The sequence below is a fragment of the Aspergillus fumigatus genome, chromosome 4, assembly GCF_000002655.1.
Source record: "Aspergillus fumigatus Af293 chromosome 4, whole genome shotgun sequence".
Classification (NCBI taxonomy): Eukaryota; Fungi; Ascomycota; class Eurotiomycetes; order Eurotiales; family Aspergillaceae; genus Aspergillus; species Aspergillus fumigatus.
This window is the reverse complement of record NC_007197.1, coordinates 3485276-3509608: the sequence shown is the minus strand read 5'-3', so window position 1 is coordinate 3509608 and position 24333 is coordinate 3485276. Positions and strand designations below refer to the sequence as shown.

Genomic DNA, 24333 nt, shown 5'->3' with positions numbered 1-24333 from the left:
ATAGCAAGCGGACTTTGGCCATCTTCTTCTCTTTTTAGTCAGTTTCCTTTCACGATGACACGACGCCAAGCTGGTCTGGGTGGCTCGTACAGTATTCATTCACTTGCCCATGGTTAAATATACCCACCACTCAATGGCGGAGGGCAACATGGAGATGGAGGTCATTCAGGTTGATATTGTCTGCATGGATACTGATTGTGGACATTCATTCGTCGACGGTTTGACATCTTTTCCAACTCAAATTTCCGATTCCTGATCTTTTGCTTGTTGTCACTCTCTCTTGAGTTCGTTGGGTGGCTTTGAGTCTTCGGCCGAATATTGTAATTACGAATAGAGGAAGGATATGAGATTGAACTGCTAGTTTGGAGGTTGTGAACAAAACCAATGGCGAGGTTGATGAGTTGAATTTGGCTTCGACTTTGACCTCGCCAGGTTTTTGTTCTCGTGACTTTTGAACTTGGGCGGATCTCTCGTCGTCCTTCTGCGTCTGTCGTCTGTTATAACGACGGTTGATGGGTATGGATTTATATCTTTAAATAAAAATCCCAAAAAAAAAAAAAAAAAAAAAAAAAAAAAAAAAAAAAGAGGATGGCCTTAATGACATTTAATGGATGATTGCATTTGACTTGCTGGAAGCTTTCCTCCGATTCCTTTTTCGTGGTACAGGCATGAAGCAGAAACATAGTATACTTACATCCCAGTGATAAAAGATGGGGAAAGCTCATGAAGTAGAATATTGTACAATAGTGTAAGTGATAGTCTATACGACCGTTTGACATGTGCGCCCGCCCTTGATATTTTCGAACTCAAAATCACGCAAAAGAAGACATCCATCGAATACATGAACTAATGAAGTTCAATACACCACCGCGATGAGGCTCTAACGTACTCTCTTCTTCAGACCCTTGGCTCCAACCTTGACAGCAACCTTCTCCCGCTCCTCGGTGGCTCTGGCGCTCAAGGCAGGGTTCAACGAAGGCAGTGACAGAGTGGCCTGTGCAACGATGGCGTTCCCATCCACGACTGCCCGCCGTGTTTGCTCGTTGAGCTGTCTCTCTCTCCGTGTGGCCTCTAGTTGCTTCCGCCGCTGTTCTGTCATCGCCCACTCCTCTGGGAAGCGCAGCTGAGTCTTGGGCTTGTGGTGGCGGAGGTCGAGAGGGATGTCTTCGAAGGAGTCGCCTTCCTTCGCCTCTTTGATCAGGGTGTTGACAATATCACCCAGGTATCGCTTGTTCTGGGCGCGAGTTGTGAATTTCTCGCAGGACATGCGTACAATGTCCGTATCGGGGTTGTAGCGGGTTCCCACGAGTTTCAGGAAGGTCTGGCGCTGTTTCTCGGAGAGATATTTGGGGACAAGATCCTTGCTGGCCAATTCGACGACCACCTTGCTCTCGGCTGGATGCTGTTCACCCATATATGTGGTGTAGCGGAAGCGCAGGATGTGAGTTTCGGGAGGAAGAGTAAAAGGTTTGGCGAGTTCTAGGGATTGGGGACCAGATTAGCATTGAACCATAGTCGCCTAAAAATGTTGTAACTTACTGCTCAGTAAAGGCATATCCCAAGCCGCGATGCGAGCATATTCACGAATCTCGCGGTGCAATTCGACCTCCGCGTGCGCCATGGAGGTGATTTCGTCGTCATGGAAATCGTCATCTGCGTCCTCGACAAGACCGAATTCATCGTCTTCTTCCTCAGCCCAGAAGCCCCGGGATCTGTCCGGCACATCCTCAAATCGCAGCCCTACTTCCTTCTCTATGTCTCTCACACTCTTCTCGATCTCCGCAAATTTGGCCGCTCGCACTTGCGGGTCATTGAATTCTTCGATCATGCGACGTTGCTCCGCATCAAAGGCCTCCCGTTCCTCCGGGGATAGCATTTCATACATTGACCGCTCCTCCTTGCTAAGGAGATCTGGCGAGTATTCCGGCACGTCAGGCAATTCATCCTCCGGCGAAGGTCCTTTGGCAATTGGCGGATCTTCCGGCACGAATTTAAAGGGTGTGACAGAGAACGGGCGAGATTGAAGAGCAGTCGGACCTCTCCGAGCGACTGAGAAGGCCGTACGGCCCAGATATCTTGCGACAAAGGCCATTGCAGGCGAAGATTGGCCGTGGGGGGTTGTCGAATTCCTCCTTGGATTTGCATGTCGGAGATGTTTTCTGCGGATGAACTTCGCATGGCAACGCTAAACCCAAACAGGATAAGCGGATCAATACATCACTCCCAAGTACTGCAACAACCATTCATCATCTCCTTTGTCTGACCTTGATGTTGGTTGATAAGGGACTTGCGTATCTATTCAAAGGGCCCTAACTAGCTTAGGAGCTGAAATGATTCTGCGGCCCTGTCAAGGCATCGATCAAAATCCCTGTCAAACGGAGTTCCTGGGGACTTAGTTTGCGGTCATGCTCGCGACTAAAGTATGCTTTGTGACAGTCGGCGCAACTGCCTCTTTTGAAGAGCTTGTACGCGCTGCGCTAGATCCCTCATTTGTGACGGCCCTGGAGGAAAATGGCTACTCTCATTTACTGGTACAATACGGCAAGAATGCAGTGATTTATGAGAATTTCCTCAAGCAGTACCCACCGGAACGCAGGCCATGGCGCAGAATAAATATCAGTGGTTTCTCCTTCCATGAGCATGGGCTGGGAGGAGATTTTGCATTGGCTCAAGCAGACATAAGTAAAGGACGAAGTGGTGGGTTGGTTATCAGTCACGCAGGTATGGAACATCTTTCTTGGCCGCTAAATAGCACTGGCGTCTTCCTGATATCTGACATGGAATGCTTGTTAGGTTCTGGCACTATTCTCGAGGTGTTACGGATGGGCATTCCCCTCATCGTTGTGCCCAATCCTTCTCTTCAGGACAACCATCAAGAGGAACTAGCGCGCCAGTTACAGAAACAAGGATACGTGGTTGCTAGTCACTATCAGTAGGTTTTAGGTTCTGCGATATGTGCTTCGGACTTTTGCTAATTACCCTGCAGAAATCTTTGCCAAGCACTGCATCAGGCTGAACAACTGCGAGCTCGCATGTTGAGGTGGCCGCCTGTTCGTGGCCCTGACCAGAAAAATCAGCCGACACTGGAGCAAGTAATGTCTGATGAGATGGGATTTGTGGATTGAAAAACACCGCCAGCTCCCTTATGAATGATGATTCATGCTACCTCTTGGCTACTTTCACATGAACTGCGATCGATAACGCCGCCACTACTTCTTCATCCTCGGTGCTTCCAACTTTTGGAATTGCTCTAAGCTTGGCCTCCGAATATCTGGTCCAAGGTTTTGCGCCTCCTGCACGGGCCCTTGAGGAAGAGTTGTTGGTTGATCGAACCTTGTGGTTAAATAGAAGAAAGGCCGATGCCTTGTTTGTTTACTGAACGGCCGTTCATGAACATTGGAATTTGCCTGCTTAGGTATTTATATTGTTTTCAAGCCTTCAAGGTCCGCCATTGTGGTATTTTATGATAAATTTTGGTGTTGCGACAAATAGATGTAGAAGTACACTTGTAGCAGCGATAGTTGGCTGGCCCAAGCTCCTTGTTGATAGGAAACTTGAGCGGACGCGAAGTGTTGGGGAATACAACATCAACATCCCCTCTGAAAACGACAAATTTGCATACAATTGCCAGTGTCCCCGCGAATGAACTAAAGTTCACTTCACAGTCTACCAGTTAGAATCTTTCTCAGCCACCGGTCTTACGAGTCACAACCAGCAAGAATCGGCCGGAGGGCCATTGTCACCACAATTCGTGCCGCGTTTCCCCTACCGACTTCCTCCCCAAACACAACCCTTCTCCTCACAGAATGGCCGAGGCAACGCTTCACAACGCCCCCATTGTCATCGACAATGGCAGCGGCACAATCCGCGCCGGTTTCGCCGGAGAAGAGATCCCCTCATGTTTCTTCCCCTCGTTCGTCGGGCGACCAAAACACCCCCGGGTGATGGCCGGCGGTCTAGAGGGCGACGTGTTTATCGGGCAACGAGCACAGGAATTGCGCGGGCTGCTCAAGATCCGATACCCCCTGGAACACGGAATTGTGACGGACTGGGATGACATGGAGAAAATCTGGCACTACGTGTACGAGAACGAGCTGAAGACGCTACCGGAGGAACATCCCGTGCTCCTGACGGAGCCCCCGCTCAACCCGCGCAAGAACCGCGATATCGCTGCCCAGATCATGTTCGAGACGTTTAATGTGCCGGCGCTGTATACGTCTATCCAGGCGGTGCTGTCGCTGTACGCGTCCGGGCGCACGACGGGCGTGGTGCTGGACTCAGGGGACGGGGTGTCCCACGCGGTACCTGTGTTTGAGGGTTTCGCGATTCCCAATAGTATACGGCGGATTGATGTTGCGGGGCGAGATGTTACGGAGCAATTGCAGCTGCTACTACGGAAGAACGGGCATGTGCTGCATACGAGCGCGGAGAAGGAGGTGGTGCGGATGATCAAGGAGAAGGTCTGCTACGTGTCTTTGGATCCGAAGCGGGAAGAGAAGGACTGGATGAACAGTTATCACAAGTCGGAGACCAAAGCTGTCGACTACGTATTGCCTGATGGGCACAAGATCAAGGTCAGCCCTTCTACTTTCATGGGGAGACCAAGCTAATCGACCAGGATAGATCGGACAAGAGCGCTACAGAGCCCCCGAGATCCTATTCGAGCCCGAGCTCATCGGCTTGGAATACCCTGGTGTTCATCAGATTGTCCAAGACGCGATTACCCGCACAGATCTCGATCTTCGCAAGTCTCTATATCTCAACATCGTCCTCTCAGGGGGCTCAACGCTGTGCAAGAACTTCCCAGATAGACTAATGCGCGAGATCAAGAGATTGGCCGTGGAGGACATGAAGATTCGCATCTCTGCTCCGGCAGAACGGAAATACACCACCTGGATCGGCGGTGGTATCCTCGCTGGGCTCAGCACATTCCGAAAAGTACGTCTTTAAGTCACTCCCCAGCCCCTACCCCAAAGCGAACCAGCTAACACCTCCCTCAGATGTGGGTAAGCGCAGACGAATGGCACGAAGACCCGGAGATCATCCACAGGAAATTCGCCTAAACATTCATCTTACATCAACAAACGCAGTGATCATGAAGGGATGAGTCTTGCTCGTCCGTTTCTATATCCTGCCTTCTGGCCCATAGACACCAGACCAGCTGCCACAAGTCCGGCGTGCTCAATTGAGTCAAACCACTACCCGTAGCGGCTAGGCTTGGGCTTTTGATACCCTTCTTCTTCCCTCTTCGTGAGCCATTGATGTATCGTTCATCGCATCACGCACTATACCTTTCTTTTCTCTTGCAGGACGCAATGCAACATACCACATGATAGCGCCTCAATCATTGCATGAAATCCATGTCCCGCTGCCGAACTGTATTAAACAGCAAGTAATTTACCTCATGCTTTAGTGGGGCTGGTTGCGTTCAGGTAGTGTTTGGCCTGTATGTATCAGCGGGAGCCGTCTGTAAGGCAGATGTTGTACATAATAGACATTGGAATATAGACGGAATGAGTGACATGTCGTACGATGATCAAATGTAAACCATATTGTCAGTGCGAGTACATAAATCTGGTCTACGGATGAATGACTACGGACAGGTCACTATAAAGGTAGAGCAGAGATCCAATAGCAGAAATCTGTTTCGTGTTTCCAATTGGTGGCTAACGCCAGTGGTACGCTAAGATACATGAGGGATGCAGATGCAAATGCATGCAGATGGCCTCCCCGATGCCACTCCAAAGATCTGGCATGCCACAAATGTTCACGCTGAAGAAACAGAATGGTATGAATGATGGGAGATAGGCGCAATGGACGTTGAAGAATCCTTGGGGAATCACAAACAATGAAAGCAAATTTCAGATGTATTGTAGCAGGGGTATCAGATCGATACAATCATGTTGAAGCAGAAATGGATTTAGTCGCGGATAGTCGGCCAGGACGCTCCACAGTAATCACATCGCACGAAGGATGTTGGAAGTTGGATTAGGAAAAGCGTAAGTGATGGTTGACTTCCCCAAGGAGATGATAATCGAAAGAAAAAGAAAACTTTTTTTGTTGTTGGTCGTAAATCGTCATGTCGTTAAGGCGCAGAGAAGCGCATTATGCAGAAGGGAATGGCAACCCCTTAAGCCATACCTCTGATCTTCCCCCAGCCCTTCTCCAGGCCACGAAGGGCCTTTTCACGAGTAGAGCCGGTGCTGCTCGCTGATGCCGTGCTGCTGGAAGAAAACTTGCGAGTGAGGATGCTGCTGCCGCTACTGCAGCTATCATCGTAGATCATGTTTCCAGCACCTCCTCGGCCGACATGGTAGACAGGGGCGGCGCGGCGCAATTCCCGTTCCAGTTCCTCGTCAAAGCTGAAGATTGCTCGTTCGCTGCTGCTGTGGACATTCCCTGCGCCGCCGCGGCCGGACTTGAAGGTACTTGGGACATTGGAATCCAGGCGTGTCAGAGAGGCGGGGCCGGTAGCTGTTTGCGAATCGGTAGTCTTGGTGTTCTTCAGGCTGATAACGTTGCCAGCGCCTCCGCGAGCTGTATGTAGGGCTGGACGGCTGTTGTGAGGAACGGACGGGTGAGGTTCAATTACGCGATAGTTCATCTTCGCGGGCATTATGGTAGTGGTGATAGATGTCCTTTGACCGGATAATACTCGAATCAAGCTTGTGGTATGCGGATTGTGCGATTGACTCAAGAGCCAACTCTCAGCAAAGAACCATCTAACGGATGAAGCTCAACGTCTAGTCTATAGCTGACGTGACCACGCTGAATTGTAGGCGACTTCAAGTACGTAGAAGCAGAATGCTCGAATGTCAAGTAAATGAGTTTGTAAAGATCGAAGACGTGTGAGAGAGTAGTTTAGCGATGAGTATGAGGACGCGAAGTAACAAGGAGAAGAGATTTCTTTGTGTGCTGGATGGAGACTGTATAGTATGGGACCCAAACATTCTGGCGGGGAAGGTTTTATATAGTTATGCTCCCTTGTGCCGTCATGGTCTACCATCATTGCACCAAATCGCACCATTAGTGCCTCAGCTGGGGCGCTCCTTGCCAGGCACAAGGGTCACGGACAGAACCAGAGGGTCACACGCGGTGCTGTTTGTGGACACTGGGTAACCAAGTGGAGTTGGCGGTTAGTCTTGTCGTAGAAACCAAAAAAAAAATTTCCCCAGCGAAAATTCTCTCACAGTCGACGTATCATGTAAGCCTCCGAGTGTATGCGCGCGGTTCTTCGGTAAGCTGTAAGGCGGCAACAACAATAATTCGCTGATTCAGCGGCACAACAGCCAATCAGAATTGGATATGTCAAAATTGTGTCAGCAGGTCAGTCTGCTATTGGGCAAAAACTCCAGTGGGCAGCCAACAGTCCTTGCTGCTTTAAGAAAATTTTAGGGATCATCTGACGAGCACACCGTCCCTGCGCGGCGTGGCAAACGTAACAGAAACGGCCTTTGAAGCCAATCATATGATCCCTAGAATTTTCTGGGGGTAATGGAAATTGCTGGATGGTCAGTCACGAGTCGCTTTGAGCAATCGCCTCTTTCCCAAATGCCACCAAAGCAATCCAGGTGGTGGTCACGATGAGGAGAGCAGATGGTTCTAGACATGGTATGTATCCATAGAACGATGTATCCAATTCCCATTCCTCACCGTCTCCGTCCGTCAATGCTTCAGATCTTTCTCCGTTAGCGATTTGCTTCGCAGTTCCTGGGGGCTGGATCATGCGGCGAAATCCTAATTAAGGTAGTCTCGTGGCATCTTTATTTGGTGAATACTGCATGGCTGGAGCCTCAGACTATCGTTCCTCACCATCTACAACAATCTCTACGTAGTATAGTCAGTGTAACATGGCCTATTGTTATTGGACTATTGGATGGTTGCTCGTCGAGGCGTAAAGAAAGCGGACAAAGCAAAAAAAAAAGGAAACAAAATTAAAAAAAACCCCGCATGTACTCCGTACCGAAATACATGTACAATTGCATCATTCCTGTCGTAGAAACTGCCATCTCTTAGGACATTCCATGCCATTGACCCTGTACCTACCCCTTTCTGAGGCTCGGCGTTCGGTGATCGATCTACCTTTAGAGCACTATTTTCCTGGTAGACAATAATGCATCCCATGACTGAGTCTCAGGAGAAGTGTCTTCAATGGTGGTCCATGTCTTGGAGAAGGATGCAAAGTGAATGGCTTGGCACTCGTAGATCCGACTAGCCTTGCTGGAGTCTAGCGCCATGTCAAGTCAGGGGCGATCAGTCAAGGATGAAGGATCTTAGAATCTTCTCAATTTTGGATTCTACCCAGTGTCTAGTTCATTCTGGGTAATCCTCATTGCTAATTCGTAATTGAATTTATTATAATTGCTACCTCGATCATCTCAAACTTCATACTGTGTACTGTGGCAGAGACTTTTGACTGGCCTGACTGCAAATTGACAGGAGAACAGACACTAGGCTCAAAGAGGACAGCTTTCCCCAGACCGGAAGAGCCTGGATTGATTGCAGACTAATCCGTACAGAGAAAGACGGATCTCGGAAATGACGCACAGAAAGAGGGAAAAAAAAAAAAAATAAATTTTTTCTCTCACCTTCTATTCTTCTCCTGTGTACGGAGTATCCCACTTGCTCTCGACTAGTCAATGTCCACTGAGGGTACCAAGTTTCTCTGTGACTCCAACCAGCGAAACTGACTGGCCTTACGACTCTGCCTTTGCTAGTCATCATTCCAACTTGTCAAAATGGATAGTCACTGGTGGTTCTCGCCGAGTGCCACTGACCAGTACCAGCAACCGGATCACCTTACCGGCAAATCGCCGGCCCATTCAATCCAAATGTTCTCCGAGGCTTCTCCAGCCTGACTGTGCCAGGATGAAACAGGAAGATTGCCTTCCCCGGATTTTCCTGCCCCAGCACAACGCGGCTTACCACCATCTCCGTACTCTGTACCTAACTGTCATTTCTGGCACCGCCAGCAGTCAGCATCCCATGATATCCCCCCGTGATCTCACCGGCAGAATAGGGGTTATTATGTATTGCGTTCTAAAGGGTTCTATACCCCTCGTGGCAGATCCCTTCCCCCCGAAATTTGAATTCTCCTGCTTTGTTGAGGTAGTCTACTCCGTACTGCTCAACTGTTTGGGAACTTGGGTGCGGTGAGCCCCTCTTCCCAAACTCCAACGGACTCCCGTAGAACGACTATACTTTCTCAGGTAGTGTCTGCAGTCGGAAATCACCTTCCAAATGAAACTGTCCCATTACTCTCCACTGCGCCATTTGCGACGAGTGTAGCAGCAGCATGCACATCAGCATCCAGTGTCACAGTTGTACAAAACTGCATACTCGGTGCACATCCCCAATATGCGGCATTTCTTTCCCCCTGCATCATATTGCGGAGTTGGATTCGTCAAGCCATTATTAATATTAGCTAAAGCCTGAAGATCAGAGAAACTAGAACCGTCCGGCCGGCATAATCTTAAGTAACAGAATGCCGCTGGTCTGGGGCCGGCTGGGGTTTTGACCGCTCCGGTTCGAGGCGACTACTGGTTAATCTCCCGCTGGATCCTGGACAGGTCTAAGACCTCAGCGTCAGTTTGTCACTGGTCTCAATAGGAGGCCTCAGTACTCCGTATCTCATCCTACATCACGTCATGGCGAGTTGCCGTCAGGTTGCGTGATTTATGGAAGGTCTCTTGTCGTGAGGGTTCAGGTAGCCTGCAATTTTCTTATTCTGTGCTAGGCTTTCTCACTAGCACTTGCACTAGTAGTACTACACTCACCTCAATCAAGCAGAGGAAAGATCAATATGGGGTATCAATTGCGTTAGACATGAGCCAGGAAGAGCGGCAATCAGCAATATGAACCCGCAAGTCCATGTATAAAGCAAGATCCCGCGAGCCAGTCGCAGGTCTTCCAATAAAAACAAAAATCAACCTCCCACGGAAGAATAGCGAGTCAAATTAGAACCCCCCTTCACATCGTCTGATAGATCCGAAAACTGCGAAACTCCCAATAAGCCTGCGATAAATTTTGCGCGTTACGAGCGACAAACTCCTGACATGTTGCCGGACAACCGTACAAATCATTGTACTCCTCCCGTTGGGCGCCCATCTCGCCGCACAGATCAATGTTGACAATGATGCTCTGGTTGCTAAAGTGAGACGGGATGTCGCAGTGTGTGCTGGGGAAGTCAGCCAGAGCTGGACCCCAAGAGGACGGGTCAGGTCTGCGCTCCATACTCGAGATGTCATCTGGGATGGAGCCGCGCGGGAAACCCCAGACTCGGATTCCTGCTTCTCGCAGTTCGACCGCGTATATCTGGAACGGGTCAGTATTTTTGACCTAAAAAGGCAGAGGACGGAAGCCATACAGCACCGCCATCTTCATTGAGCTCCTGCCCGTATGTGGCCGGGCGAGCTTGAACAGCACAGCCCGCGTTCCCGTGCTTATCATCGCACGTCGAGTACTGCGCGCTGCCCAGCTGCTTCCGTCTTCCCTTGACGCTGCAGCCCTTATCGGTGTGCAGGGTGACCACGTTGCCTTCTGTAGCTCTGTTTGTGGTTTCGAGGACGTCGATTTCCCCGTTGAGCGGCCAGTTGTATGTGTCAGCGAGCCACAGGGCGGGCCAGGTTCCGCAGCCGTAGGGTGTGTGGATAATGTCGAAGATGAATAGGCCCATGTCGTAGCCTTTCTTGGACTCGAGTCGGACGGACTTTCTGCCTCGGGGCGCGTAGCCTACGCGGGTTTTGTTGTCGACTCTGATGCTTACAGATGAGCCTGTAGAATGTATCAAATTGAGGGACTCTGCTTGTTTACGGTCGACATACCTGTACATCATAAGCGCGAGCTCAATGCAGGCCGAAAATCGTTTACTCACTCGACGAATCCATTGGTAGGGTGCCAGAAGTGATCAAAGAAGGAGGATGGGTGGTACTCATCCACCAGGAAATAGTCGAGTGGTAAATAATCGGGATATTGAGTACCCCTCGTTCCTAGAACAGTGGCTGCTATGACACCAGCTAGAACCGCAGCAGCCACTGCAACAGGAACGAGGATCTTGACTGCACGGGGCCATCCCCTGGGGTTGCAGCAAGAACACTGAGCTGAGCTATCGTCCTTGCAGGGCTTATTTGACTGGATCTCATGGGCCGTGGGGTTTCTCTCAACCTTGTACAATGCCTCTCCATGGTAAAAATTGCTCGTGTCGGCCATTTCTGCTAATTTCTGACATTGATGTTTCGAGACTTGCAAGTGTGAAGCAGTTGCAGCACATTACAGTCCGTCGATGAAGAACATCATGACACATCAACGCCATCATGAATCACAGCTGAGATGCTTCAGAATAAGTTCCTCGGATCTCTCACGTTGTTCAACCACAGGTCGACTTAGCTATGAAGAATGGTCCAGGCAGGTATCCATTCTGAGAACCATCAGATAACGCTACTGATCTACTAAACATGACCAAAAAGCTTCAACAACTCTTGTCATTTCGTACGACCAGATTGGGATATCCCCCTATAGTGAGAAAGCAATGCGAATGTAGGAGGACGCCTCTTCGCTCGGCTCGTGTATTCCGTCCCATTTGAGCTCTATCAAGACGTGCAGTGCATGGTAATAGTTAACAATGATAAAATTTAGCTCGCAATTCCTCTAATTTGCCATGGTCTTGGCGCACTGCTGTGAATAGCATTTGCTATGACTGAGATAGTCGACTGAATATCGTCATCATTGCAACCTCACAGAACGGAGTTGCTTCCAGGCAGCGTTGCTAGCCTTGACACCTTCGAGCCTGAGGACATCATTGGATTTTGCCACTTTTCACCGCTCTGATAGCCTCCATTGGATGGAATCTCTCCGCTCCGTAGCTAAATTTACTTGCGCGCAATGCTTTAATTAACCAAGTTGACTCCATGCAACCGAACTATTGACAGACAAGACAAGTTTTGTACTGCAATCTGAGAGTTGCTTATTTGATCAGCGCAGATCCGTTCTGACTCAGAGCGCAATCTTTCCCCGACACGCAACGCGCTCTTTGAGCGCCACCCATTCAAACTTCTCCCATACGATTGCAGGAAGCGATCGCTTCTACATTTGAAAATGCCAAAATATAAGTATCTCTTCCCTATAATATGAGCATCCAAGCTGACATCCGCTGTACTCTTCTGTAGGTCCTTCCCTGTCGAAAACATATCAGTGGTTCGGCTGCGATTGCCCATCCGAAATCAATCATCTTATCAATACAACCTCAGTCTCAGCTGCAGTGATTCTAACTGTGGATTCTGTGCACAGGTGACTACTGTGATGTATATCTCACGCACGACTCGATGAGCGTGCGTAAGGCACACAATGCGGGTCGGAATCACTTGAGGAACGTGGTGGAATACTATCAACGTACGCAGCCCCTACCCTTCCGCAGCCACAGTCTGTCGCTGACGGTGCTGACAATTGGTACAGAGATTGGGCAGGAAAAGGCACAATCCGTCATTGACTCGATAACGTCTTCATATGCCGCCGAGGGCCAAGCTGTTCCCAATCCTGCAATGGCTCCCCCGGGTGCCTTTCCCCCACCGTTCGGATTCCCTGGTATGTAACATCACCTTTACATGTGAACAATTTTCTTCTCTTTGTGTCAGGAAAAGCACTTACCAATATCCCTGGCTCAGGTCGCCCCGGTCAGCTCCCACCTCCTCCATTCGGCATTCCTCCCCCCGGAGGGCCCAATGGAGCTCCCCCCGGCATGCCCATTCGTACGTCCTCACCCTCTATCATCCTATTTCTATTTTTCCGCTCTAACACTGACACTCCAACAGCACCACCTGGCGGTAGAGGCCTCCCCTTTCCACCTCCTTTCCCCCCAGCACCAGGCGGCGCCCCTGGAGGCCTTCCCCCTCCGCCCCTCGGCAACATGCCCCCTGGTCAAGGATTTCCTCCTGTCCCGCCACCTGGCGGATTCCCGCCTAATTTTCAGATTCCTCCTCCCGGCGCTGGGGGATTCCCTCCTGTCCCTCCTCCCGGCCAGCCTGGTTTCAGCCCGAGCCCTGGGCCCGGTATGTCGGGTCCCCCGGCGCCACCGGGGACGGGCTCCTCGAGTTTGCCGGGGCCTCCTCCGGGACTAAGTGAAAAGCGATGATTGAGTTCGGGCTGGTCATTGTGTCGTATTACTTGTGATGTTATTCGGGCTTTCATATCGGTAGATCTCTACGAACTTTTATTATTTGTTCTACTTCAGCGTGGTTTAACAGGACGTTCTACGAATGCATTTAGTGACAATGATTAATTTGACTGCAATATAACCATTGCCATAGGCATCTGTCCAAACCTCGGATGGGGGATCATTCGGTTTTTATAAAATTCCATCACGAGTCCACACTAACATCCAGTTGTGGCAACCACAGGCGTTTTCTAGAATGATGAGCATGATGGGATACCAAGCGTGACTCACGCAGGCTCTAGCAATATAGTTCCTGTCAATACATGGAACCGCGATATGATACACCACCGGACAATGTAGAGCACAAATGACTCTAGGTCCCTAAAACACTTGAGAAAAGTCCGTAAACCCAGGTCCCGATATCCAAATCCAATGCTTCAGAACGCCAGCTTTAATCGCAAGGGAAAAAGAGAACATCCAGTAAGGATATAGTAAGATCAATAGCGAAGTTGGGAGAAAAAGAGAAAAAGGATTTTGGAGTATATCACAAAGAAGAAAAAGGAAAGGAAGTAGAAAGGGTGGGTGAACAACAAAAGGGTAAAAGGAAAATATCAGTGTTCAGAGGACAAGACGATTGGTCAGTCCACTCCCGCGCTTACGCCATAACTTCATTTCCAGAAAGGCTCCGAAAAAACATAGTCAGTGGGATCCTCTAATGATCGTATCCGGCCCCTCTCTGCCATGGACTGGCATTGTGCTGGGCGCGGTAGGGAATTGGCGATGGTGAACGTCCATAATGAGGCGGCCCCCGTCCGTCGCTGGGAAATAGAGGTACCGAAGGATCAACTGGAGAGACTGGGGCTTGGCGGTGCGGAGTCGTATCATGAGACGCTTGCAGGTTCTGACGTCCAATGCTGGCTCCATTGCCGCTTGAGAAAGAGCCATTGTCGTCGTCGAAGGGACTCGACTTGTACGACGTGTCCTTGACATCGCCGCGTGCAGTGGCACCCAGGGCGTCCAATTCCGTAGTCAATTGGCTCTGCGATTTGATAAACGAGCCACGGTCGTCTCTCATGGGCTGGTAACGGGTATCGGGGTTTTTCGATACAATGGCGTAGATGGATGCGATAAGCACCAGAATCAATAGAACCAGCGAGAAAACCGCGTTATAAACGAAGAATACAACGCCCATGACGCCGGTAACAATTCCTGGTTGGTTGAAGACCTCTGAGAAAAACAGCAAGAAGACGGCATTGACGAAGTTGATGGCGGCAATAGTAATGTTGTAGATGTTCGTCTTTTTGTCCATCCAAGGCCGCAGAACGCTGACGGCAACGAGCATGGCGGCCTCGATGATGACCAGGGCGACGGTCTGCACAACAGGAGAGGGTTGCCCAAGGCCAATGAACATGGCCTTGATAAGAAGGTACAAAAGGACCGGCACCACAAAGTAGTAGGCAGTCGCACGGTATTGCACGTACAAAAATCCCCACTTGTTCAGGCATGTGGGATCAGAATAGAGGATGTATGCTGGGTTCTTGTGCATGACAACCGAGCGCTTGGCTAGGAGGATTACTTTGAAAGCAGCCCAACCCAGAGCGCCGAGCACTGACAAAAACATGATAACCGCCAGTACCATCTCAGCGGCCGAGTTATGCTGGGTAAACTCCCAGAGACACAGCACGCACATCTGGGGGAAACCAATCAGGGTCAGTCGGAACAAAATGCCTCGTGCCACGACTTTCCAGCCATTCCGGAAATCAGAAAACTTGTCACTCTTCATCCTTCCATTCTTGGCGAGGATCTCACACCCGGCTTTGAAGAGAGCGACAATGACCATGACCATGAAGACGAAGAATACAAAGAAAATGAGACCCGTAAGGAATATATTGGTCTCTTCAATACCTGCCGTGAAACCGACACGATCAATGCCACGTACAACGACGGTTGCGTGAGTTGCCGCGTCATTGGCCGCACTACTTCTTTTCATGATATTGCTGACGCCTCTCTTCATCAGGTTCGTTGCAGTTTCAATGGAACGTTTTCGGCGTTTCAGGACTTCGACGGACGTGGTAGACAACTCGGACAGAAGGGTTGAAGGCGTTCCACCGGTCGATCGTAGATACCACGTACAAAGGGTCTCCAGGAACCCAATGTGGATGATACCCATACTCCACTGGAAATTCTGCGTCCATGCTTCGACGATCGGCGGCATTGCAACGGATATCATGCCGAACATCGCCTGCGACTGCATGAAGCCGAAAAGAGAGAGCGCATTGGCTGCAACATGAGCAGCGGTATTTGAGTGACCGAGACCAGAAGTGATTGCGGAAGCAGCAAGACCCAAACCCGAGATGATAGCTGTTGTCCAACCAACGCCTTTCTGGTAAACCGTCTTGCCATTTGACAGACTAGCTTCAATGCAAGTAATACTCTTGCGGGTTTCTGTCGAGTTGATATAAATCCGGACCTTGGCATCAAGATCTGGAACCGTATATGCGATCCCTAATGGTATGGTTAGCAACATTATACCCTTTCCAAACAGCAGTCAGTATAGGCATCCTCACCAGGAATCTGTTTGGCCACATCCTCTGACACAATGATATTGGCGCTGGGGACATCGATGGGACCGGCGTTCATTGGGCAAAGCCCCGCCAGATTCATTTGGCAAGGATCCAGCTCTTTCCTCAGTGCTTCATAACCATAAGCAGTGAGAACAAGCTCGGCGGTAACCTTACCGGAGATCGCAGCGACTCCATCAAAAGCAAAGGCTAATGATCGATTGTTGGGCGTGAAAGTGACACTGAAGAAGGTTGCTGTGAAGTTCGAACTGTCTTGGCACAGGTTCAGGGCATTGGACTCGATGAGCCTAATCGCAGACACAAGCGGTGTTGCGAGAAAAGCGACGAACAAGTTGATGATCAGCGACATTAACCGCATGGTGGCAGGGCTCTGTCGAGCTGTGTTCTTGCACTTGACAGCGGGGAAGAAGTTTGTGGATGGAGGCGAGAATAGAGCTCAGTCAAAAGGCTGAAATGATCACTGTCGAATGGGAGGTGGTACTCCAGAGTACCAAGTGTGGGCCGGCCGGATGCGGAAATGTGGTATCGACCAAAAGGTTGTATTGTAATGATATGGAAGCGAGGGTAACGAGCGATTCAGATAGAGTGCCGATTCAAGATTGTTCGAGTAAAATCGGGTTGTATTGCCGCTCAAGAAGTCATTGAAGGGCCATAGACGGATATCCAGCGCGAGTCTTCTAGGCAAGGTAAACGAGGGGAAGGGGCGCACGGATCGATACGGCGACAAAGCGATTGACAACAAAATTTGGGAAAGAGTGACAAGTGTCGCAGTGTATATAAAAGAGTGTCGAGAACGATCGAAGTCGTTGGAGGATGTGTGAAGTGAGCGGGACGGCGAACACCCAGTGTATAGCCTAAGAGGGTAAGACAACCAAGGGGACGGGGGTTTCCCTGAGATATGATGGCCGTCGTTCTCTATTTGTCTCTTTTAGTTTCCCTCAAGACGCTTCGATTTGGACCAGTAGTCAAGAAGCGGCAAAGAGAGATATCGAAAGAAAGGAAATAAAAGAACGAGGGTAGGCAGGAGAGGTAGAAATGGCACCCTTTCGCTCTTGATCTCTCCAGAAACACAAGAAAACGGGGGGGAGGCGTTGGATGGGACAGAAGGTCTGGTCGCAGGAGAGACCACAGGAATGCCGATGAAACACTCTACAGCTGAGTCAGCACGGGGGGTTGTGTTGCGAGGTGGGCCAATGACAGGTGATCAATGTGTTCATTAATTAATGTCCCAGAGGGTCGTAGAGTGAGTTCAGGCAGCTGTCCTTGGGTCGAGTGGATTTACTGCAGTTTCAATTCAAGACGGATTTTAGGGGTAGGGTAGGTAACCAGGTCAAAGGAAATACTGGAGGATTAGGTCTACATAGTACAGTGTTACTTATACAAGGAAGGAACTAGTTTTACCTTATGCCGAAAATTCTTCAGCATGACCAAGTATGGATGACCGTATCAGCCATCAAATTTCCTTGATGAAATTGTCGTAATGCTCGGATCATGCTCTGTAGGTACTCCGTACCGCATCCACTATCTCAAAGGTAAGGTGTCTCGCAAAAGTTCCCTTGGCGGACAACCACCCACAGCATCCACTACCAGAGCAGATCAACCCAGCCCGTGCTGAGCCTGTGTGTGTCCCAATAGTGCACGCGCGTCTCTCAGGGGCGGCATATTTGCTGGACCAGAGAACCAGATCATTGGTTATAATTTCAATCCAACTCACATTTGCCTTTGCGCCGGCGGCAACAGGAACACAATATTCTCTGTGTTACGGAGTACTTAAAACTTTTCATCATGGTGAGGTTTTCGATTCGTTCCTTTCCAGGAATACTTTTCAACCACCGAAAAGGACAAAGGGACCAGTATTGTCATTCATGAAGATTGAAGGCTGGGTTATCCTAGATGGTACCAAGGACCCCACGGATTGCGAGATTACATCCTTCGAGCTTTCCAAAGGCACCAGTGGATCAAGTCCCATTGTTCCGTTGAAAGTGATATATGCTCATCATTACTCGCCTTGGCGATCTCGCGTCGGTCTATTAGGTACCTTAACTCTATGTTCTTAGCAATCACCCAACCACGTCCAGAGTCTATCATTAGAGACTGGTTTAGAACTTCAGGCCAAGTGTCACCATGACGGAGATTGTGAACTTCCTCAATTTGGATGGGGATACTGGTCTTTCTGCTGGTCATCTTTCGACCTTGGATCATGATCTAAACCGGATGGATGCTATTAATAACTCCGCCACCCACTCAAACTTAAATACGATTATGCAAACTTGATCTAAGCTCAAGGCTGAGGTTATATCAGTGATCGATCAACATCATGATGAAATCCATATTTCTTTGGATGTTAATATTACAGTTGAATGCCCTCTCAAACAAGAACACTACTAGGCCATTGAAGTAAAGTCTAGGCAGTACTGTGTATCCTCCATATGAACCTGTATTAGCGCCAAAGTCGGCGATCTGCACAGCCTCCAAAAGATTCCTTGGCGTATTGGACAATGATTTCGGTGGCAGACGTTTGGATGTCCGCTTTAGTCTACAATAGACATAGATGATTCCCAATTTCATTTGACGGCATGATCTGGAGGACAATGCACATGATACTACTTGAACTCAAGCATTATGGCCCGATGACAGTCGCACATTGCCGTCCCTGATCTACATCAGAGGCTGGAGGTTTGAGCCGATCCTCGCACTGGAATGTGCGCCGTGACGTTCAACCTCACCGATCTTCGCGGATCGCACTTGTACTTGTCATGCGCTGACGACATCCACAATGAATCAATAATATTAGAAGGAAATCAAGGATTAGTACTTAGTACTTCGTACTTTGTACTTCGACCCTTGGGGGCTCAAGTGTCAGGACAAAGAATCTCAGATGTTTCAGTTCATTTGAAACTCCAAGCTTGGACACACATCAGGTCATAGGCAGCAGGAATTGCTATTTTTAGCATTCATGCTCAATCCAGCAGAAACTTCGTAATAGAAATCGCATAGACTTCTTCCTTTATTATGGCCCTGGAACACCATGCACAGTTCATCATTCTTCTTGCATCTAGTCGAGACTGAGATCAATACATAATGCGCCGCCAAGTAGTCGACTCCAAGTGAAAGCCCAGCACTCCTGACCTTGGCTTCAAGGCAGCAAAATTAATCAGTTGATTGTATCTTGGCTCTGAAGGTCTCATCGCTCCTATATTGCACAGCCCCGCTGAATGACAAAGTTAGCAGGAGTTGGCATGCGCTCTTATGCCTTCATTGGGAAGTGTTGATGGGGTCTCGGCCATAAAAGGAGACACTGCAGCTTGAGACATACAGCTCTTCCTGTGATCCTTAGAGAACCTCTTGGTAACAGAATAGTCCTCCCTCAGACCGCATGCGATCTCAAGGACAGACCGCCATATTTCGGCTTCGGAATCAGCGCCAGATCTACTGAGGCCAATGGAGAACTTCTACCCGAGAGAAACGAGCCAGTTCGGAAGATAGATAGGAGTGTTATGGCCTCAGCCAAATTATTACTCATCGCTCTGGATGGTTCTTCATGTTGCGGGGACAGTGACAGCACGACGAACTAAAATCCATCCATTGGGCTTGACTCTGACTCGCGTGGGACTCACGAAAGAGATTAACTCTCCTCTCAGCCTGGCCCCAGATCAGAAATTACCTATAATAGCAAGGTCAGATGCGTCTGGATCTGTGGAAACAACCTTGACGCTAAAGGAGGATGGGAGCATGGCAAAGCGGGCAAGGTGCTCCCTATGAGGTCTTTGGCTCATTTGCTTAGTCCAAGCATGGGCAAGCTCAGGTCTTTATCCTGATCAGATCATGTTCTGCCAATATCAGTTTGCTTCGCTGGGACAAGCGTAATACTCTATAAGCATCAATTGATATGTCATTATTTGAGGCCTTAATATTAGTAGGTGAACTTTGAAAATGAGAAACGTGCAATATCAAATACAGTGTTATCTCAGCAGGTAGGACCGATCTCATCGAAGATACGAGTATTGCCTCAGAATAAAGTACATAGGACTATCTGAACCGAGGTCCGACATACCTTGAGAAGTGAAAATTGATGCCTTACAAAAGTGGTTTTGAGGCTGCGGACTTATTTAAGTTTTACTATCAGCTCCTATCAGCACGTGACGTGGAGTTTTGTAGTGGGTCGACCCCAAGAAAAAAAAAAGACAGACGAAAAATAGAGGCTTTTCTCAACCAGACCACTTTCGGACTCCAGACACCACTCGTCTCTTTTACGATACAAAGCAGTCGAGATGTCGGGCCCTGTGGATACAGCAAAATCGATCACGAAAAAGCGCAAGAGAAAGCACGGGGGAGGTGCTCGTGCAGCAACTGAGACAGATGATGCGATCACTCGGCCTGCCATTGAAAATGGAGCTGTGAACGATTCCCCTGAGAAGGAGGAGGATACTAAGAAGAGTGAGAAGAATGGAAAGGATAAATCCGCTAAGAAGCGCAAGGTCAGCCACGCATCTAGCGACGAAGGGGATGAGAGCCAGGAAGAACAGGGCGCTCCTGCTCAAGCCGACGGAGACAGCGACGACAACAAAGACGATGGCAACGACCAGTCAGAAGCAGAGAATGGAGACAACGGGGATAAGAAGGATACTGAGTCCACAGACCTCCCCTCGGCGGGTACTCTCAGTCTCCCAACGGTAGAGGGCGAGCCTCAAAAGTTCACGGAGCTGGGTTTATCGGAGAAGACATTGAAGGCCATCAATGATATGGGCTTTGAGACTATGACTGAGATTCAAAGGCGAACTATTCCTCCGCTTCTCGCCGGTCGGGATGTCCTGGGTGCCGCAAAGACCGGTTCAGGGAAAACTTTGTCTTTTTTGATTCCGGCTGTCGAGATGCTGAGCGCATTACGGTTCAAGCCTAGAAACGGTAAGGATATTCTTCCTCTTTGCGTGAGAGCGGCTTGCTGATATATGTTGATGTCGTTCCGTACAGGTACTGGTGTCATCGTCGTCTCCCCAACACGTGAGCTTGCCCTTCAGATTTTTGGTGTGGCTAGAGAATTATGTCAATACCAGTAAGTGATCTACAGCAACCGGCTTCGGTATCCGGCAGTTGCTGACTTGTACTCATAGCTCTCAAACATACGGTATAGTCATCGGAGGTGCGAATCGGAGAGCCGAGGCGGAGAAGCTCATGAAGGGTGTCAACCTTCTCATCGCAACCCCCGGACGTCTGCTGGATCACCTGCAGAACACTCAAGGTTTCGTCTTCAAGAATCTGAAGACACTCGTCATTGATGAGGCGGACCGGATTCTAGAAGTGGGTTTCGAAGATGAAATGCGCCAGATTGTCAAGATCCTGCCCTCCGAAGAGAGACAGACGATGCTGTTCTCTGCCACGCAGACTACAAAGGTCGAGGACCTGGCACGTATCTCCCTTCGGCCCGGTCCTCTCTATATCAACGTCGACCATCGAAAGGAACACAGTACGGTCGAAGGTTTGGAACAAGGCTACGTCATTTGTGAGGCGGATAAGCGTTTCCTGCTTCTCTTTTCTTTCCTGAAGCGCAACCTCAAGAAAAAGATTATTGTCTTCTTCTCAAGTTGCAACTGCGTCAAGTATCACGCCGAGCTTCTGAACTACATTGATCTGCCGGTGCTCGAGCTGCACGGCAAGCAGAAACAGCAGAAGCGCACCAACACCTTCTTCGAATTTTGCAACGCCAAGCAGGGTACCCTGATTTGCACTGACGTGGCTGCTAGAGGCTTGGATGTGAGCCACTCCTCCACAACGCATCGTCTGTCTGCTTTATGCTAACCATCGTTTCAGATCCCCGCTGTGGACTGGATTATTCAGTTTGACCCTCCCGATGACCCGAGGGACTACATTCACCGTGTCGGTCGTACCGCTCGTGGTACCAATGCCAAGGGCCGCAGTTTGATGTTCCTGCAGCCGTCCGAAGTCGGATTCTTGAAGCATCTGAAGGAAGCACGCGTGCCCGTGGTTGAGTTCGAGTTCCCAGCGAACAAGATCGTCAACGTTCAATCTCAACTCGAGAAGCTCATCGGCCAAAACTACTATCTGAACAAGGTGAGTTGCGCTTTTGGCCTTCAACTCCAGTTAAGTAGACGAACGACATGCTGACATGACTCCAATTTAGTCCGCCAAAGAAGGTTACCGCTCCTACCTTCAGGCGTATGCCTCTCATTCCCTTCGCTCTGTCTTCGACGTCCACAAGCTCGATCTCGTCAAGGTTGCCAAGGGCTTCGGCTTCTCCACCCCACCACGCATCGACATCCAGCTGGGGGCTAGTCTCAGTCGCGACAAAAAGCAGCAGCAGCAGGGGCGGCGCAGCTACGGCAGCCAGCCTCACAGCAAAGGATTGAAATTCAAGCGAAAGCATGATGACTAGTAGACTATGATCTGTTCATAGAGCGTGTCTGGACAGCCTAAAAGCAACCATGTTTGATCTTTGTGGATATTGGCGTCATGTCTCTTAGGAGTGCAGGAGTTTATACATAATTTGTGGATATATAATCCGTCTACATTCTAGTCGTTTTACGTTCTTCCCCTGAAGATGTTCCCAACCAGATGTATCCGAGGTATCGAGTGGACTACTGGCTCGTAATCGTCCGACTTGACTAGCTGTAACCCTTCGAGGATTACAGACATTAGATCATGGTCTTCATGCCCAAGGTGCCCATGTCAAACACTCACGACGCTTCTAGGTCCTAAGCATACACCAAGGACATGACATGCAATCCGACAGATGAAGCATATGTCCGAAGGTCGGGCGAATATTTCGGGACGATGCCGATACTAGATAACTATATCTCTATAAGTGGCATCGGCTGTTCCCTTAATGCAAGGTAATTCATGCAAGGTACAATCTTGCACCAGGGATTTGCCCCTATGCAAGTAACCCATTCGGCCTTCACTTTTCCTGTTCCTCCCATTGGAAGTGTAGAGAGAGTACAGGACACAGGGTACACAAGATCGCTGTATAGAGTACCACATTAGTTCCATGCACAAGAGGTAAACATCCTTGCAAACGACTCCGAAGCAATCGGATATGACTGGTAAGTTCCCCTGGTCATCCGATTAAATTTGCTTATTCCCTAAACTTTCCTTTCGGTTTGAAAAATGAAAAGAAAATATGGTAATCTCCGAAGCCGCAAACAAGGATCCGGTGGCTGGTGATGTCAGCCGCGGTGGCTGGGGAAACCGCATTGAATGAACCAACCAAATTACGGGCGTTAAAGGTGGGATGTGATGAGTTGGCGGACATTATGGAGCCATCACGCCCAACGATGCAGAGGACACGAGGGTTGTCCTGGAGATGGCTGATCGGCCTTTGGTAGGCGTCAGATTTTCCATCGAATTGGGGATTGATTCAGCATGAAGGAGGAAATGAGTTTCTGAGGGTCAAACTAACCTTCGAAAGCACTTCCTGTTTGAGTGTTGTTGCCATGAGCCAGTGCTGGCGGTTCCTGGGAGAGCGGGTCCTGATCCCGCGCCGACGGTGGATACTTAGAGTTTGTGTTCTTGTTTTGGACGTAGGTAAACCTCAACATCTAATCTGATGTTGAACGGCTCCGAAAGAGTTTGAATCATCCGTGGTAAGATGGACATTATTGCAGATTTCTCGTCAAACTGACGACTCGAGAAACTCTGGTCGCAGTTCCGATTAGGGGTTCTGCACCACCAGCACAGTATCTTCAGAGCACAGGCCTGAGAGGCAATGAATGATACTGATCGGCCCCTATCTGCCTCTTTCGAGAATTGCCCGAGTCGTTTTCTCCTTTCGGAAAGTAATTATTGATAGCAGTTTCAAAATTTCTTAGGAACGATAGGGTGATGTGCGCCGCAGACCGGGACACAGCTCTATATAATAATGCAATTTTGTGGAAGGATAGCAACTACAGTACAACGTACATGTGATCTTAAACGACATCAGGACACACAGACTGAGATGAGTTTTTACAAGAAACGCTGTACAATGTCCATGGAGCGTTCAATGAGACAGTAACAATTCCCTCACGCTAAGTCTGTGTCCTGTACAATTGTCCCAGCCACCTTGCAGGGTGACGAGATTGGGCGTCACCTATAGTCTTGCCAATCAGAACTGTAACGATAGCTCCGCCTATTACAGCGAGAGCTACGAATCAGACAAGGTACGGAGGATATACCTTGCATTATTACACCAAGGGACATGGACTCATTCGAGAAAGGGCCTCATATATACAATTGTGGGATGGGAAAGGGGCAGAAACATTTGAAAAGGAAAGCAGAAGTTTAAGGGTAGGGGAAAAAAAGGACAAGATTCGCTTTCGAGGGATTCCTTCCCATTCAAATTAATTGCCGTTCAAAATTCAACACGATTCAAGAACAACCATCGCTGCTTGTGTGTTGCCGCTAGATAAATAATCTGGGTTGCTGGTCCTCCGCCAGCTGGCCAGCTATCATCATCCCATCAACACTAGGTTAACTAGCTAGCTAGTTAGATAGATCTGCCTTTTGTCTGCTCCAGCCTTCTTTTTTTCCCTTGTCTTTCTTGTTTTCTCTCATCTTCCTCGTTTGCTTGCTTTCTGTCTGGTTGACCGCTGTTACTTTTTTGCCTTCTGA

General features: G+C 49.2%; 8 protein-coding genes across 8 annotated transcripts; 4 read left to right on the top strand and 4 right to left on the bottom strand.

Annotated features, from left to right (window-relative positions):
• Positions 1 to 558: 558 nt before the first annotated feature.
• Positions 559 to 2158, bottom strand: AFUA_4G13410 (mitochondrial 37S ribosomal protein mS35). Its single transcript, XM_746397.2, has 2 exons — positions 1540 to 2158; positions 559 to 1479 (listed from the first exon to the last, which is right to left on the bottom strand). The coding sequence occupies exons 1-2, from the start codon at positions 2090 to 2092 to the stop codon at positions 881 to 883; spliced, it is 1152 nt and encodes a 383-aa protein (XP_751490.1). The 5' UTR covers positions 2093 to 2158; the 3' UTR covers positions 559 to 880.
• Positions 2159 to 2253: 95 nt separating this feature from the next.
• alg13 (N-acetylglucosaminyldiphosphodolichol N-acetylglucosaminyltransferase catalytic subunit ALG13) lies at positions 2254 to 3468 on the top strand. Its single transcript, XM_746398.3, has 3 exons — positions 2254 to 2721; positions 2794 to 2932; positions 2987 to 3468. The coding sequence occupies exons 1-3, from the start codon at positions 2406 to 2408 to the stop codon at positions 3123 to 3125; spliced, it is 594 nt and encodes a 197-aa protein (XP_751491.2). The 5' UTR covers positions 2254 to 2405; the 3' UTR covers positions 3126 to 3468.
• Positions 3469 to 3534: 66 nt separating this feature from the next.
• On the top strand, positions 3535 to 5532 carry AFUA_4G13390 (actin-related protein ArpA). Its single transcript, XM_746399.2, has 3 exons — positions 3535 to 4574; positions 4624 to 4938; positions 5001 to 5532. Exons 1-3 carry the CDS (start codon positions 3807 to 3809, stop codon positions 5061 to 5063), a joined length of 1146 nt encoding a protein of 381 aa, XP_751492.1. The 5' UTR covers positions 3535 to 3806; the 3' UTR covers positions 5064 to 5532.
• Positions 5533 to 5600: 68 nt separating this feature from the next.
• On the bottom strand, positions 5601 to 7147 carry AFUA_4G13380 (DUF3602 domain-containing protein). Its single transcript, XM_077804672.1, has one exon. The coding sequence runs from the start codon at positions 6614 to 6616 to the stop codon at positions 6131 to 6133; it is 486 nt and encodes a 161-aa protein (XP_077659905.1). The 5' UTR covers positions 6617 to 7147; the 3' UTR covers positions 5601 to 6130.
• A 2610-nt stretch (positions 7148 to 9757) lies between these two features.
• On the bottom strand, positions 9758 to 11215 carry eng5 (glycoside hydrolase family 16 protein). The gene is made up of 3 exons (XM_746402.2): positions 10874 to 11215; positions 10367 to 10823; positions 9758 to 10314 (listed from the first exon to the last, which is right to left on the bottom strand). Exons 1-3 carry the CDS (start codon positions 11206 to 11208, stop codon positions 9970 to 9972), a joined length of 1137 nt encoding a protein of 378 aa, XP_751495.1. The 5' UTR covers positions 11209 to 11215; the 3' UTR covers positions 9758 to 9969.
• A 1105-nt stretch (positions 11216 to 12320) lies between these two features.
• Positions 12321 to 13126, top strand: AFUA_4G13350 (putative U1 snRNP complex component Yhc1; the record flags this gene model as incomplete). Its single annotated transcript, XM_746403.2, has 4 exons — positions 12321 to 12387; positions 12451 to 12579; positions 12660 to 12743; positions 12807 to 13126. The coding sequence occupies 4 exons, from the start codon at positions 12321 to 12323 to the stop codon at positions 13124 to 13126; spliced, it is 600 nt and encodes a 199-aa protein (XP_751496.2).
• Positions 13127 to 13280: 154 nt separating this feature from the next.
• flcA (transient receptor potential ion channel family protein) lies at positions 13281 to 17763 on the bottom strand. Its single transcript, XM_746404.2, has 2 exons — positions 15715 to 17763; positions 13281 to 15652 (listed from the first exon to the last, which is right to left on the bottom strand). The coding sequence occupies exons 1-2, from the start codon at positions 16085 to 16087 to the stop codon at positions 13860 to 13862; spliced, it is 2166 nt and encodes a 721-aa protein (XP_751497.1). The 5' UTR covers positions 16088 to 17763; the 3' UTR covers positions 13281 to 13859.
• A 2153-nt stretch (positions 17764 to 19916) lies between these two features.
• On the top strand, positions 19917 to 22294 carry has1 (ATP-dependent RNA helicase HAS1). The gene is made up of 5 exons (XM_746405.3): positions 19917 to 20634; positions 20701 to 20782; positions 20841 to 21480; positions 21538 to 21798; positions 21869 to 22294. Exons 1-5 carry the CDS (start codon positions 20001 to 20003, stop codon positions 22118 to 22120), a joined length of 1869 nt encoding a protein of 622 aa, XP_751498.2. The 5' UTR covers positions 19917 to 20000; the 3' UTR covers positions 22121 to 22294.
• Positions 22295 to 24333: the final 2039 nt, after the last annotated feature.